Source organism: Diplotaxodon limnothrissa, linkage group LG11, assembly GCF_057381915.1.
Source record: "Diplotaxodon limnothrissa isolate DT_005_m linkage group LG11, D_limnothrissa_male_GT1.1, whole genome shotgun sequence".
Lineage (NCBI taxonomy): Eukaryota > Metazoa > Chordata > Actinopteri > Cichliformes > Cichlidae > Diplotaxodon > Diplotaxodon limnothrissa.
In genome coordinates this window covers 6949322-6965371 of record NC_140606.1, presented here as the reverse complement: position 1 = coordinate 6965371, position 16050 = coordinate 6949322, and the positions used below count along the sequence as shown (strand labels likewise).

The 16050-nt window shown below is 41.6% G+C and overlaps 1 protein-coding gene across 2 annotated transcripts in view; it reads right to left on the bottom strand.

Moving 5' to 3' along the window:
- ano10a (anoctamin 10a) overlaps positions 1–16050 on the bottom strand; it is a 51124-nt gene that overhangs the window by 19044 nt on the left and 16030 nt on the right. For both annotated transcript variants that reach the window (XM_085364998.1, XM_085364999.1), the window contains exons 6-13: positions 14355–14474; positions 13966–14150; positions 12438–12822; positions 10769–10824; positions 10577–10651; positions 10244–10432; positions 9961–10152; positions 9477–9605 (exon numbers count right to left, since the gene is read on the bottom strand). In XM_085364998.1, the coding sequence (XP_085221124.1) occupies positions 9477–9605; positions 9961–10152; positions 10244–10432; positions 10577–10651; positions 10769–10824; positions 12438–12822; positions 13966–14150; positions 14355–14474 (1331 nt within the window). The remainder of the gene's footprint in view (positions 1–9476; positions 9606–9960; positions 10153–10243; positions 10433–10576; positions 10652–10768; positions 10825–12437; positions 12823–13965; positions 14151–14354; positions 14475–16050) is intronic.

The window sequence follows — 16050 nt, the reverse complement described above, 5'->3', positions numbered from 1 at the left end:
ACTGAGGATGGTAAAATAATTTATCTTGCCTAGTTGGACATAATATGACCCCAGATTATGCTCTGATTGATGCCACTTGGAACACTGTGAGCTTGAAGTTGCATAAACTAAGACATTTTGCCATTCCAGTCAGCACAGCAGCTCCAATAATTAACAACCAGAACATGCTCAGAAATCCCTGACCTCAGTGGTTTGTTACATTGATTGAAAGTGCAGAATAAACAGTCCAGCTCTTAGCGAATTGCTAATGCTATTGAAGGCTAATTTATATTTGTGTGTGTTCAACAGCACAAGGTTAGACTAAAGACAGAGGACACTCGGTGAAGGTTGGAAGAAGGTAACTTGTGAAACATTTGAGCCTGACAATAAATTCTGCTTTGTCTGACACAATGGATGTGACTGAACTTCAAATGCTCAGTATGAAAACTATTTGTATCATCATTGCTACGCTGATTAAATTACACCAGCAAAGGCTGATGTTCTCCTTCATCAAGTAAATAAATGTAGGGCAAACAGAAATGTTACTACAGCTGAGAAATGTTCTAAAATTATAAAAAAAAATCTATAAAGACAAACTCTGGATATTACAGGTTTGCCATTTCCTATTTGAAGAACAAGTATTTGATATACAGCTTAATATTGTGTAGCCCTACGTAAAGAGGAACACCTGGACACTCCTCCAAACAAAGAAACTAATTAGACCTGTTATTATCTCGCATCAAATCAAGATATGAGCAGATTGATATGAGCTGTCTGGGTTTACTATAAAGTTTGCTTTGTTTGAGGCGCTCAGGCAAAAATACACAGAGAACATGGAGTGCAAACTTACAGGTCACTTTGTTAGTTACACCTTGGTTGTTAAATCATGGGTACCTTTGCCAACTTGAAGCAGTCTAGCCATTCTCCTCTGACTCTGACAAGAACAAATCATTTTCAGCTGGAGAACTGCTGCTGATTGGATATTTTCTCTTTTTCTGACCATACTCTGTAAACCACAGAGATGGTTGTGAGAGCTGCCGCTCAGATCAACAGTTTCTGAAACATTCAGAGTAGCCCATCTGACGCCCACAACCATGCTTAGTTTGACCACTTTGACCAGTGGAAAGTCTACATGTCTGCATACCTTTCTGTCGTATGATTAGCTGATTAGATATTTGTGTTAACAAGAATTTGAAGAGGTGTATCTAACAAAGGTGTTGGTGAATGTCACTGACTCTGGTATTTTCTTTGACATGCTATTCAGTGACACAACTTGAACTTACTAAGAGAATAAAAGAAATGGATTCCAAGAATACCACGCCAAGTCAAAAAAATCTTGTGGTGCTAAGATTTTTCTATAGCCTCCTGGTGTATTCTTTGTATTAAATGAAAAGATAACAAGTGGATTTTACTGTTGGTTTGCTATCCTACTTATTCTGGAAGGGTGTACAGTTTTAATTAAAGCAGACCTAATAGCCATTTCTTGACTAATAACTCACAGCAGGCCTGGGCGAGAGGCTGTCCTGTAAAGCAGCGGTCCCCAACCTTTTTTGCGCCACGGACCGGTTTATGCCCAACAATATTTTCACGGACCGGCCTTTAAGGTGTCGCGGATAAATACAACAAAATAAAACTAGTACCGGTACCAAAAAAAGAAGATTTATTCATAACACACGTGAAAAGACCCAGGAAAACCGAGTTAACGATAAAAACGATAACAAAATAACGCTGAAAACCGATAAAAACCCTGAAAACCAGACATTTCACACCTGAGCCTCAACTCTCGCGGCCCGGTACCAAACGACTCACGGACCGGTACCGGTCCGAGGCCCGGGGGTTGAGGACCGCTGCTGTAAAGGACAGAAACCCCACCCACCTGCTTTTCGAATTTGCTGCAGGAAGGAAGCTCACTAGAAGGGTGGGTGGCCTTAAAGGAAGAGGAGCAAAAATAGCCGAGTGGCCACCTAACAAAAGAAAAGCAAGAATTGTTTTGAACTATGAATCATGCAAAGCCACTTCCCTCTTTGACTACTTTGGAATTCATTCTTTTGTTGCGTTTATGTAATGAGGAAAAAACAAATAGGAATTGTGAATTCTTGGCCATACTGCCCAGATTTATTGCTAATGTTACCTTAGCCACCGCGCTAATGCTCAAATCATTTAGTACATTTTGCTGTTAGCATGGAACTGACTACATTTCATTCCACCGTCAATCTTACTGATGAGACACAAACAGAAAAACTGCCTTTTCATACGTGATCTGAGCAGAACGCATCTTTCTAACAGCTAGCTGCCATACTGTGTTTTCACTACAGTCTTCTTCATGTTGCCTTAAAGTCTTCTGAACAATTCATCCTACATGCTTCAAAGCAGTGAAGCAAAAGCTGTGAATATTTATCTGCATGTTATGTTGTGATTTTTAATACATTTCAGCATTTTATTTCACTTTGTCATTATTGGGTATTGTGTGTAGAATGTTGAGGAGAAAAATGAATGAGAACATGTGGAACAAACAAACAAACAAAAAATTGTGTCGCAATTTTTTTTGTCTGCAGGAGAAACCCTGCTTTTGCTTCTTGATATACGCAACAAGAATAATAAATGTATTTAAATATTTTTTTAATCAACTTAGTCAGGAAACAGGAATGCACCAGCATGTAGTTTGAATACAAAAGTCTGGTTTTTATGCTGTGGAGCTCATCACTCACCAAAAATATTGTATATCAAATTAGGGAGTGATGATGAGCAGACATGCGAATGCTGGGGACAGCCAACAGCGGCGCAGGGAAGCAGCGGCACCGACGTGAGAGGGAGAGATCGCAACTTTTGGGAGAGTGTGTTTGCTGTATGATGTGAGGACAGCGAGGCATGTCAGTCTTTACGATGCAGTGCGACTTGATTCGTGAGGTCTGACTCAGCGTAAAGTAAAGCTGCATACACCGATTTTATTGACCAGGTGGCAGCACAATGAGCTGTTAACACAACATGAGGTCTACATTAGATGATTAAGTTATGTCATGATCAACATATTTGCATGCAGTAGCTTGCACATCTAGCAGATACACTCATTAGTATTCATTTTGAGTCATGACTTTCTTGTCAGCCAATAACTTTAAGGCCAAATCTAAGTCTCCTCTTAGCTGTGATGCGGTCTCCAGACTACTGAGGGAATTACACAGTGAGAGTCGTGATAAACTTGAGTCATCCTGATGATGGGTCAAATATCTATGCATACTAATGAAGGTGCCACTCAGGGACAAACACACCAGTGGAATTATAAAAATACTGGTTCTAGATAATGATTAGGGAAGCAGGAGGCATCCTTCTCTAATTGCTCAAAGAAATTCTATTAGCTAACCGTGATAACGTAAAGTCCAAGGAAATAATAACACGACGTTGCATTCAGTGCTATCACAAACAAAACAAAACAATGCATTGCAATACAAATAGCTGTAGAGTGGGGTCATTTAATTACATAATATAGGTTTAGAAGATTAAGTTGCTTTGCGCACCAAGTTCAAAGCTCCTCCAGTGTAAACAAAGCTCAAATACAGAGTGGGAGGCTAGACTAGTTTATGGGTGGATCCTGGCCTGCTGCTGCTCTGTGGTTGCCAGCAGATAAGATCATCTTATTGTCTTTAAAAACAGTGTAATGAGATTACTGTGTGGTGGGCTGCTGAAAAAGACAATTTGACAGACACACACAAAAAACTGTCCCATGCAGGCACCTTAATCACCACACAGAGCTATGTTAATGTCAGGTCTTTGGCTTCATTTAGATTACAAAGTTAATAATGTACTGTACTGTACTGACCCGTAATCAGCTTTGTGAGCAGTTAGTATGGTCTGTATTATAATAACATACTTTACTTTGAACTGGTAGACTTTGGCAGCACAGAAAAGCATTTTTATATTACCATGACACTGCTGTTCCACTCTGCTCTATAGGCTATAATGTAACTGTTCGTTCAGTCTCGTCGCTCAACTCGGTCCCATTTATGATGGTCCCAGAGCATCTAACAGCCTTTAAGACAGATATTTGCCTCTAAAAATAACCATCAAACCAAATTTTAAAGGAGAGCGATTGCTGGACTTCATAAAAGTTTGTGTATTTAGAGTGAATATAAGCTTTACAAATTAAATTAAATGCATAATAACCCCTACGGATGCTTTTATAAACAATTATGGCCAGCAGGTTACATACACTCATTATGGGCATGTGCAATCATCATGTATGTAGTACAATCAGCTCCAAGAAGCCCAAAATTACTGTGACATTCATAACCATGATGAGTGGGCATGAGTGGATGTAAACCTCTGATAACACATACTGACTACTATTGCTTCTTCCAGCTTTAACTTAATGTATTGTTGTTTGCACTATAGACTGTCTCAAGCTGTAAACATCACTTAGGGCCTTAGGACATATCTGTGTCCTACGCACTAATATTCTCAATTCAAATACTGCATTTATGGTTCGAGTCAGTCTTAGAAGTCGTGTAAATACACAATACAGGCTACACACAAACCATGATAACTAATTAGTTTTCCATCATGCCGAGATATTTTGTGTTAAAAGTTTTGTCAAATTGAAAACACCTGTGTGCTGCACACCAGCTCAAATAACCAATAACTGTGAACCCTTTCTTGTTCCATGCCATTAGGCTGTGATCTTGTCTCCCGTCCTTTCAGGTCCCTTGTAAGCAGACACACTTCATAGTCCCTGCTCTGTTTCCTCAGCTCCTCCTCCGAAATGAGTCGATTATAACAGACAGACCCGTGACTCTGAAAGAAAGTCTCTGTCTCTTTCAGCGGCAGGCTGGCCAGTTGCCTAGTTACTGCTCACTGATGTGTGTAAACCCTACACAGCAATTACCCAGGTATCATAGCACTGATGCTGGAAAGCGGCGCGGCGAAGCCCTCGCGCCTGTTCCCAACCCACCCCCATAACAGAGATAAGAGGAGCTGAGGGTTTTGATTTGAACCCTCAGCTCTCTGAATCAGCCTTCTCTTATTAAAGAGATGACGACCGACTTAAGAAGAGCAATGAGAAATGCTTCGAAGGAAAAAAAAACATCTGTGATCTCCTGTCTGTCCGCACTAAGATAGTGGGTTAGAGGCTCTGCTCCGCCTGGAGTTAGCTGTATTTAACAATGTATGCACTGACAGACCTGTTAGCAGCTTTAATTAGAAAGGGTTTCTCTAAAAGCAATATACTGGCTGCTGAGTCAATAAACCACATGTATGTGTATTCATGTGCAGCTCTTCTTTCACACACTTAACATTACACAAGCTGGCTCTCACTGTTCTTGTTGTGCCATCTCTTTAATAGCCTGTTTGCTCAATTCTAGGAAATGTGGTGGTAGCAGGCAAGAACGTGCTTGGATCTCGCTCGCTCTCTCTCACACAGGTTTCTTTTCCTCAGTCAATCGTTTTCCTTGTCTCTCTCATCAGCCCTGGCAGTTCTGCTCTCAGTCCCTTCCTTCCCGTTTCTCCTCCTTTTGCTTCCACATTCACTCATTTTATCTCTACTTTGATCCAAGCCTTCCATCACAGGTCTGCAGTGTGCACTAAAGAGAAAAGCAAGGAAATGCATGACACACCTGACTGATGCAGTGTGTCGCGGCAGGATGGATTGCTCATATACAACCACTGCAAAGCGAGAGTGTAAGCCAAACACCAAGCTGTGAGCTAACCTGGTTTCCCTCTGTGTTTGCAAAAGCAGCATCACACCTCCTCTCATGATTCAGGTGAGTGAGGCAGAGTGCAAATCAAGCAGTGAACATGACCCCCAGGCCCAAAGCGCAGCCCTCTGCTATAAAAAGTCATGTTCACTTCTACTCAGCCCAAAAGACAGTTTGGAGGAGGTTAGGATGGATCAACATGCTGTGAGTGTGATTTACTGGAGTCCCTGGAGTCTTTAATCAGAAAAAGTCTAGAGTAAGGGCTCATGTAATGCACACACACACACACACACACACACACACGCACACACACACACACACACACACACACCAAACAAACAAAGGTCATATTCACTCTGCTTCACTGAGGGAGTGGGTTAAATGCAGAGAGGAATTTCCCCACGGGGATCAATAAAGTATACATTATTATTATTATTATTGTTATTATTAAAAGTGATGAAAAAAAGCTGCCACTGTGTTACAAATTGAAGCTGGAGGGAATATCAGAGAAGTTGAGAGTAATAAGTAATAACAAACAAATTGTGGAAAAACACACCTGGTTGATTAAAAGCTTAAAATATCTTCAGTCCTACTAAAGGACATCCGTTCATTCGATTATCATTACATTCTTTAACTCAACTGGATCAGCACTACATGGTTCATGTCTTAACCTCAGTGTATAGACTGAATAGATGGATGTAACATTCAGCTCTTAAAAGTCAAAGAAGCCAGTGTGGAGGTGTCTTAAACCTGCATTCTACTAAACCTGTGTGACTCCTCTGTTGGCAAACAGAAGATCAGCTGTTTGGAAGTTTATGGTAAAATGATCCTTGCTGGCCTGATGAGTTCATGGCTTCTGTTGCTAGTTTCAAGTCACACCGCATGCAACGTGATATTCATTTAGTAGATTATGGCCCCCATTACAGTCAGAAAGGGAGGATTAACCATGGTATGCTCACTGGCTAATGACTTGTGAAAGACAAGTGTTTAACTAAAGACAGCGATGGTGAAAATCTTCTGATTTTGGCTTCCCAACAAGAAAATAGCGTGTCTTATACAAGCAAATATAAAAACAGACATCAATTAAAATGATACTAAAGTGAAAACAATCTCTGTCCTTACAGCTCAGACCAGCATTTCGGACCAAAACAGATCTCATATTGCCCGATTACATCTATCCTGAAATTTACTGCCCCCCTCTGGCTGCACTTGGTAATTGTCTTTGGAAGCTAGCTTGACTATCAGCTGTTAAATCTCTCATTTTTTCTGGGAGCGTTTATGTCATGCTGACAAAGGCTGGAACTGAGAGGAGAGTAGCAGGAGTCGATGTAGGACAGTCATTCCACTTGCTATTAATTTCAATTAAATTGTCTGCAATTCAGCCAGAGGCACAGCAGGTGGCACTTGAGAGATATTTCTCTGAATACTTGAAAGGTGGGATTTCCCACAAAACCCTTCTCTAGCATTCTTTCTATCCTCCTCTTTTACCCTCATCCCTGAACTGTGGAAAGGGCAAATGGCATGTTCAGCCTCCCTGAGCATGGCTCTGATGGGGGCTTCTTCCTGTTAAAAGGGAGTTTTTCCTCCCCTCTGTTGACAAGTGCTAGTTTGCAGGGGATTAGGCAATCATTTGGGTTCGTTCTCTAATATTGCAGGGTCTGTATTTTTCATATTTCCTCATGACGTCTGTCACTGTAGGTGATACAGCACCCCAGACCAGTACAGACCATTGACCCATTTACTTTACCTTCAATGAGCATGAAAGTTGACCTCTTTGACAAACTTCACAATATTCAGCTTTTTAAGATGCTCAGTCTTTTTTTGGCCGTTTGTGTATGTGTACTGCTACACTGTTGTCAGAGATGATGAGGAACTGGAATGCAGTTGGTTCACCCACTCGTCTCACCCATCTGTAAAAGTCTCTGCATGCCATTGATGGTGCATGAGCAGTTACCTGCGAAACAACCTATTGTCATCAGTAACATCTGCACTTGGAAATTAATCCAAACACAGAGCTGTTACACCCCCTCAGTAAGTAAAGTTAACAACAAAAAAAATCAGTGAGCTGTGTCATCAGATCATGTATAATGTAGCATGTTGTCATCAGACCCATGGTTCTCAAAGCGGAATCTGTTAACACCACAGCTCCCTCACAAAGGGCTCCAGAGGGGTTTGATGATTCAATTCACTTGATTCTATTTGGATTTCCTATTTATCACCATACACTGTGGAAGAGACACATACCATCCCATTTCTCCCACTTTCAATTTCAACAGCAGACCGTAGCAGATGCATAAACTCTGACCGATCATCTTTTCCAAATGGTGACTCTTTGAACAAAAGACACATCTAGGAGGCAGATTCTGCAGCCCATGAGACAAAGCAAGGCTAAAACGATTCAATCCATCTCACACTAATAGAGAACTCCCAGCAAAAAGAAAGGTTTAAACAAACCCAGGCTTATCCTGGCAGCTGCTGCAGGAGAAATATCACCCACAAAGAACAACTTCTCTGTGAACTGCAGAGTTTTCAGCTGTGTGTGCCGACCACACGTTCAACATGCAAACGATCGATGTGACCCAGTTTCTGCCTTGGCATCAGCAGAGAGATGTTGTACAGTGAGCTACAGTACTTTAAAGAGCATTTACAGTCTCAGGCAGCAACCAGACAGTTAAAACAATCGTCCCTCAGAAGGCTGTTAAAGCAGCACAAACGTACAACTGTTTTCTTTATGAATGTCCTTAAAAAAAAATCTCCATACTGCAGCACCTCCCATTCACTACATCCTCACCTGTTTGTGCTGTTATTTTGAGCCCCCCCCCCCCCCCCCCTCCGGAGGCAGGAGGTCTGTTAGGCTGCACTGTTTGAACAGGGCACATAGAAAAGGGGAGCGGGCTGACGTTATGTTAATAAAGGTAGAATCAGGAGAAGAGGAATCTGCAGCGTGAATGCTCAAATTAACACACACACACACACACACACAAGCTCAAACAATTATAGGCTGAATACGCACAGTGCAAATTTCATTTATGTGCGGACACACACACACTCTCCACTCTGCCCGTCACCCTCAGCCCTTGCTTTGGGCTGTGGCTCCATCTAGTGAACAAAAATCTGCATCTGGCACAACTACAGAACAGCGCGGTGTTAACAAGAACGCTATTAAACACTAATGTATCCAAAAATGATTATGAGATCTATAGAAAATAAAAAATACAGGAATAATGCTACAAGTCCAATTTTTGTGTTGTCTTCCTTGGTAAATTCACTGATCCTTAAATGAAAGTGAATGGCAAAATTGCCTCTATAACCATGCAAAAAGAATGACTGCACAGTTATCACTATATCTAACTAACTACATATAATTATAACCTATCAGAATGGAGAATACAGTTTTTTCAAAACAGGCGTATTATACTCGTATTATATACTATATTATATCACAAAGGAGGTATAACAAATTGCTTCCTAGCATTCCATTTAGACGTGTTTGTTCCACTCCTGGCAAAACATACACAGCGGCATGGCTCTGTGAGATGCTTGTGCCATCATCAATGGAGTCATTTCTGCTGCTGTGTTATTTCTGCTATTATAAATATACCATTTACTTTCTGCCAAACCAAGTTTCAGTTGTGTCACTTTTGAAATTTCTTATACAAGACTAGTCAAGTTTTGTTTCATAACATCACAAAGTTACTCCAAAATACTACATAAATCTGACCTTTGTTTACCAGTCTGAGGTCACACATTACGTGTGTGTGTGTGTGCGTGTGCGTGTGTGTGCGCGCGCGTGTGTGTGTGTACGTAAATTACCTCAGCAGCCACTGTACACAGTATGAGCTGTGTCTCTGACTCGGGGAAGTAGGATCTGACTTGTGGAGACATGCCAATCAGTGCACAGTTGGTCACAACAGCTATCACACTCATGGCTTCAAAGGCGAGCTGCACACAGAGGTAGAAAGACAGCGACAGTTATTCGTTTCCACGAATGGAAACCATACCTGGATGCTGGGCACAGCACAGAGTCAGTCATATGTCATTTTTAATGGAGGAGCTCTGTTTAGATTAGGACAGCATGTTAAAAAAATACAATGACCTGTCCACAGAAAGCTTTAATGTTCAGAGTACCCCAATATCATTTCTGAAGGACGTCCAATATAGCAGTAAGGATGTGGAGGATATCTGTGTCCTTTGGTACTTTATAGTTGTACAGCAATATTTGTTAAATAAAAAACTACCAAAAATCATTCTTTTCTCATAAACATCAGCAACTGCATTCAAAACTAAATGAAAATACCTGCCAGACTCCAATGTTTGCAGCTGGGTCGGCAAAGGGTCGTTTGAACACTCGACACATCTTGAAGGCGTCAGAGTAAACCTCGGTGATGTTGTTTAACACCACAAGGACAGCAGCCAGAGGAAAGACACAGGAGAACAGACTGACATAACCAAACAGCAGGAAGAGCTCCAGGTAGTCATCAAATGTTCCCTGAGCAGGAATGAGAGCACAGACAGACACAAATTAAAGAACGTCGCAGAAGACGTCATTTGATTTCTGATTAAAGATCACATGTACTGACCAAGTATGTGCTCATGTCGGCCTCGAGCCGGACCTGCTCTACCAGCGGAAGCTCTTTCTCCTCGTACAGTCTTCTCTTCTGGATTTTGCGAATCATCTTTTTGTTGCGTCTCCTCTGCAGCCAGTAGGGCAGGAAGGCCTCCATGAACTGATTCAAGATCTGACTGGTGATCAACAAGGTCGCCAAACTCTGGAAAGAGCGCAGACACAAAGAAATATCAACAGAAACCAGGGTAGAGGGAGGTGAGAGAAACAAAAGAAAAGAACTGTAAAAACTAGAGGAGCAGAACGATGGGAAGTAGAATCAAAGAAGGAACGAAGGAGGCAGACCTACCTGTCTGAGAAGCTCCATGTCCTGCATGACAAAGGCAATGTAGAAGAGCGACGCGAAACAGTTGAAGAAGTTGAACTAAAGAAAAAAAGAGTTAGGGCAGTTATGAGAAGTGAGGTGGTGATAAGAAAGGCTGCACTCTCATCAATAAAGGGTACAGTTGGCAGAAAACTGTGGATAACTCATTTCACTCACCACCAAGACTTTGAGCACCAGGTGATTTTGATATGAAGACTCTAGCCTGTGATTTTCTAAACACACGGAAAACATGTCAGCAATAACTCATCGCAATGTTCACAGCAGAAGCTCACTGGATGAAAACCAGTCAATGACTGCCAAAAATCTGGAACTCCAGGACCTGACCAAAGCCTGACTTTTCCTGGGGTCAGCCCTTTAAAAACATTCCTTTTATTTGCCTTAAGAAGCATCTAAGTTACTTTCATGGTGTGTTTGTGTTATTATTTATCTCCAAATCTGTGAGAATGTTGAATTGAATCAGGGCCCATCAGACCTCATACTACAACATTATCCCAACGATCTAAGTTTGTGCTCACAGGGGATCACATGATTGCTGAGGTTCTCTCTAACAGTGTAGGGTTTTATCTTACAATATGTGTTTGGTTGGTTTATCCTATTGATGGCTTCACTTCCATTTACTGAGAGCTGTACTGTATTGTGTTGCTGTCACAAATAAAAAGTTCCTGTGAACAGTGATTGAATGATACAATGGATAAAACTCTAAACCTTTTGATCTCCATTCCAAAAGATTTAATGCAGTTTCTTCGCTAAACGATTTGAAATACACAATTAAAGTCTGTACTTTTATCGATCATCCATCATTAGCTTTTCATTTATTTAATTAAATCAGGTACACAAACTGATTTACTAATGCAACATGCATTTTACTGCCAATTGCGCTGAGGTTGAACGCTGGGGGGGGGAGCACATCTTATTTTTGTGCTCAATATGGTGACAGTTGCTGCGCGGAGGAGGAACAAAAGTGTCGGTTACCAAGCTATCTAATTCTAAATTGGCTCAGTGACCTCAGAGATGACCTGGACCTGGATGACCGGCAACAAAACGTCTTACAACACTTTAGCTTTTGGTGTCTTGAACATGCTGTGGCTTCTGTGTCAAGAATTTCGCAGCCTGCACTGTGGGGTTCAAAGTGAAATGGCTGAAGAACAAAGAGAACAGATGGACAATGATGTTAACTTTGGACCCTGTCCTGAAAGTAATCAGACCTCAGATGGACATCAAAGCATGGGAAGTCTGAACAGCAGTCCATTTTTAATTTTGATGTTTTGAATTGGTTTCATAGTTTGAAGGTGCTGTTTGCTTTTGTTCTGGTCAATTCATTTACATTCATCAACTTTAAAAACATATATTTCCTTAATAAAGTTTTTATTACACTCAAATGAAATCGTTCTAATTTCAGCAATATGAACAGTGCGGATAGTTTTCACCGTGATCTCATGAGCTGTGCTCTTAAACACATAACTGTTTTTTCATTCATCTGCATGATAATACCTAAGATGGAGATCACACACACACACACACACACACACACACACACACACACACACACGATTATTGTAGGGTCTTGAGCGTATAATAAAAAATTATTTGGCCTTAAGTCTACCCAATGAGACAAAATGGTGCACACTTAAAGGCAAATCAAGGGACTGTTGAATTAAAACATTTGAATTACAGGAAAACCCTAGCTTCACGCTGCATTGTGAAAACTCATCAGCTCTGGATTCTCTTGTAATATCATCAGCAATCAAGCCCTCTAGCCAGAGCTTGTATTAATGCAAGAAACATGGTTTGGTGTGAATGCACAATAATGAAAAAGTGGACTTACCCCATTCAGTGAGGAACTCGGCAGCATATCTGTAGATGAGGTTCATCGCCTCTATGACCACAGCATAGATGATACTAGGGATGAATAGCAGAATGTGTGTCCAGAATGTGGGGTTCTCATCATAGATGGACAGAGCCCACCCCTCCATCTGGAAGTAGATCATCATGATGTAGAGGGACAGGTAGAGGCAAAGCAGGACGAAGGGCAGAGACACAAGGTAGACACGCAGGTGCCTCTTGGAGGTGGGGTAGATAGGCTCTGCACGTCCCGTCACAGGGTTGTGACCAAGCACGCCGTGAAATCCAGGCCGAGGTTCTTCAAAGGCCTTTTTTCTGCACAGTGTGCCCCAGTAGTAGGCTAGTGAGGCACTGCGTCGCTTCCATAACTGGTGGGCACAAAGGTTCAGCAAGTCAGCTGAAGCATTTTAAAATTCTGTTACGATTTTAATAAACACTTTTGGAGTTAAGACTACATTGCAAGCAGCAGAGGGTAATATTTTCCTTTACAATTAAAGGGTGAATTTTCTCTCTTGTTTAGTGTATAAAAGAATGAAAAGTTAAACCACACATCACAGTTAAACTTCTGAAGTGCTTGAAAAGATTCAATCCCTTTACATCAAAGAGCTGAAGATTCACTTCTACCGCTCCCGTTTTAACCCCTCCACCACCCCAGCATCCACCTGCAGGCTTTGGAGCATATTTACACATCACTGCCCAATTTCTATGTGTATCATATTTTTAGGATGGTGAGCATTGTGCCTCCACACACCAAACTATATTCTGCAGCCATCACAGATTAATAGATCAATAGGTAGAACGATATTGTTACGGCCCTGCAAAATTCGTCATGAAACGGTTATGGACTCATTTTTGGTTATGGTAATTTGACAAACCATGGGTTTGCATTTATGGGAGGGGGTGTTACGGCCCTAGCAGGGCCTCTCTCTCTCCTGAGGGTGCCTGTGTGGGCGTGTCCCACTACCTCCTGCCTGAGGTGCCACCTTTCCCTCCTGTACAGCTGACTCCCATCAGCAATTAAGGGTATTTAAGCCCAGAGCAGGGTGAGCTCTGGGCCAGAGTGCCATTTTGTGTGGGTACAGCTAGTGAGCTGAGTGTTTGCGGTAGTTTCCAGCTAGTGAGCTGTGTAGTGTGGTGTCCAGCTAGTGAGCTGTGTAGTGTGTTGTCCAGCTAGTGAGCTGTGTAGTGTGTTGTCCAGCTAGTGAGCTGTGTAGTGTGGTGTCCAGCTAGTGAGCTGTGTAGTGTGGTGTCCAGCTAGTGAGCTGCGCTTTCCTTTTGACATTTTGCATTACTGACCAATGCCTGAGTTTTGTTTGTGTTACTTTTATGGTGATAGCGGCTTGTCCGTCTCTTTTAGTTGAATTACTTCAATAAAAGTGTTTTATTTAACTGTTTCGCCTCCTTGACTCCTTTTTCTGACCCGGTCACTTTTGTTGCTTCCCCCTTAACGCCTAGACCCCCCAGGGGAACGTAACAGATATCATACTGCATACTGTTTCATGTCTTCTTACCTCCAAGATAACAGTGCACCAGATCAAGTTGAAGACAGCAAAGACTACATATTTGTCATAGTCCTCCCAGTCAAACAGATAGTAAGGCACCCCAATGAGGGCCATAGGCACCAGCGCAAAGGTGAAGTACTCCAGGAAGCCAAAGTAGAGAGCCTGGCCCTCACCATAGTAGTGTCTGATGTCGTCTGGGGATAGAGATGAAAGAGTCAGTAGTGATCAGGAGCACTGACAGTGCATCGCTCCAATTACAGTCTGGGGACATATTAGAAATGCAGATGTACAGAGACCTCTTTTGCAAGTGTGCATACTCCATAACGTGGACTGTTCGTTTTAATCACACAATGTATTCAAGAGTGACCATGAAAAATAATGGCACAAGATGCACTTACCCAGAGGCTGAAGCGACACCTTCACTTTTTTATACCAGGAAAAAGAAAGCCTCTTGAGTTCTTCGTTTTCATGCAGAGGAAACATCTGGATTAAGATCCCTTTGGAGAGCAGTCTGCGAACTAAGATGCAAGTAAAGAAAACAACAAAAAAGAGCATGTTACTTTCTGTCTCACCCCCCACTCTAGTCATGTACAGTGTAACTAACAGTGAAGTGTTCCAATGTTTTTCTTGTGTTTATATTTGTAAGTTTCCTTTAATTGTGGAACTTTGTTTTGTAATTGGTGGTAGCGGAAGTAACGTGCAGCACGGACTGAGTTTGTGGTGACACTAGAGCAGAGAAGCATGGCGCTCTGTGAGTTCAGCTGCATCGTCCTACTGCTTTAAACTGGACTTAAGTTTTAAAGAACACATAAGTTAAGTTAAGTTAAATTAAACCCAATTGTGGACTCACCGTTGAGAGGAGTAGCGGCTCGCGCGAAGAACGGACTTTCTCCCGTTTGGCTACAGCAGGCAATGAGGTGTGTTCAGGGTGCCTCTGTTAATTTCAGTTTCAATGAAAGTGCCATAAAAGGGCATTTATGTGTCTATACCTTTATTGTTTGGATTTACTGTGATAAGAGTTATTGTAAACATGTTGCTTATTGCAATCGTTTTCTTTGGGTAGTTCTCATGATGATGATGATGATGATGATGATGATGACGACGCTGAGTGATCTTGTCGCCGAACATTGAATAAATCATCTGTAAACAAGAACTTGTCCGCGTGGTGGCTAACGGGAGCTACAGTGAGAACTCATCTGCTCCTTGTGAGTGGGCGAGAAAGAAAGGAACATAAGTCATCTCTAGCGTGTCTACAAGGGTCCCCAAGCTCCTGCCAGAAGCCAAGAACGGGTTTGCTCATCCTAACAATTCAAAGAAAGGACATATTGATCTTCTCAAGTGTGCTGCAGAAAATTAACCTGAAGACCATTTGCAAGTTTGGATGCTTTAAAGTGTTAATAAGGGTGTCCTGAAGTGGCTTCATTGTAGCTGCAAGCAAGAAGGTTCAAGTTTACAATTGATCATGAGTTTGAAAAATATGTGTCTTTAAGGGTTGTTAGTGATTTCAGACATGTGTTTAAGGGTTATAAGAATAAGCTACTAAAGCAGTCCTGGATTTTATGCAAGGTTTTATTCAAAGGAAGTAACCAAGTTTGTTACAAGCTATAAGCAGTGTTATTTTATGTTATCAGACTCCTTTACTTAGCCTAACATGTCAGTCACAAATCTCTCTAAACTGAGTGACAATCCTGAGGCAGAGACTGTGACCAGGCCTCAGCAAAATCCTCCACTGTGCAGTTCTCCTCTGCAAAATACAGATGGTCCACAAGAAGTTCGAGTAACATCAGATGTTCATCCATCAACAAGTAAGTGTGCGCAACAAAAAATTCAAAACCCACCTCGTAAAAGCCAGAGGTCAAGAACCTTAACTGAAAAGGGAAGAGGAATGTTAAACCAAAGGATTAAGGAGTTGGAGCAAAGTTTTAAGATCAAGTACGAAAAGTGGAAGGTTCTAGCAAAGGATGCTAACCATTCAATTTCTGACAATTGTTCAGATGAAGAGCTGCAAGCAATAATAAACAACATTAATACTGCTTCCAGCGAACTAAACACAGCATATGAAAACTGGCGTCAGGTGGACATTCCTGATAACAA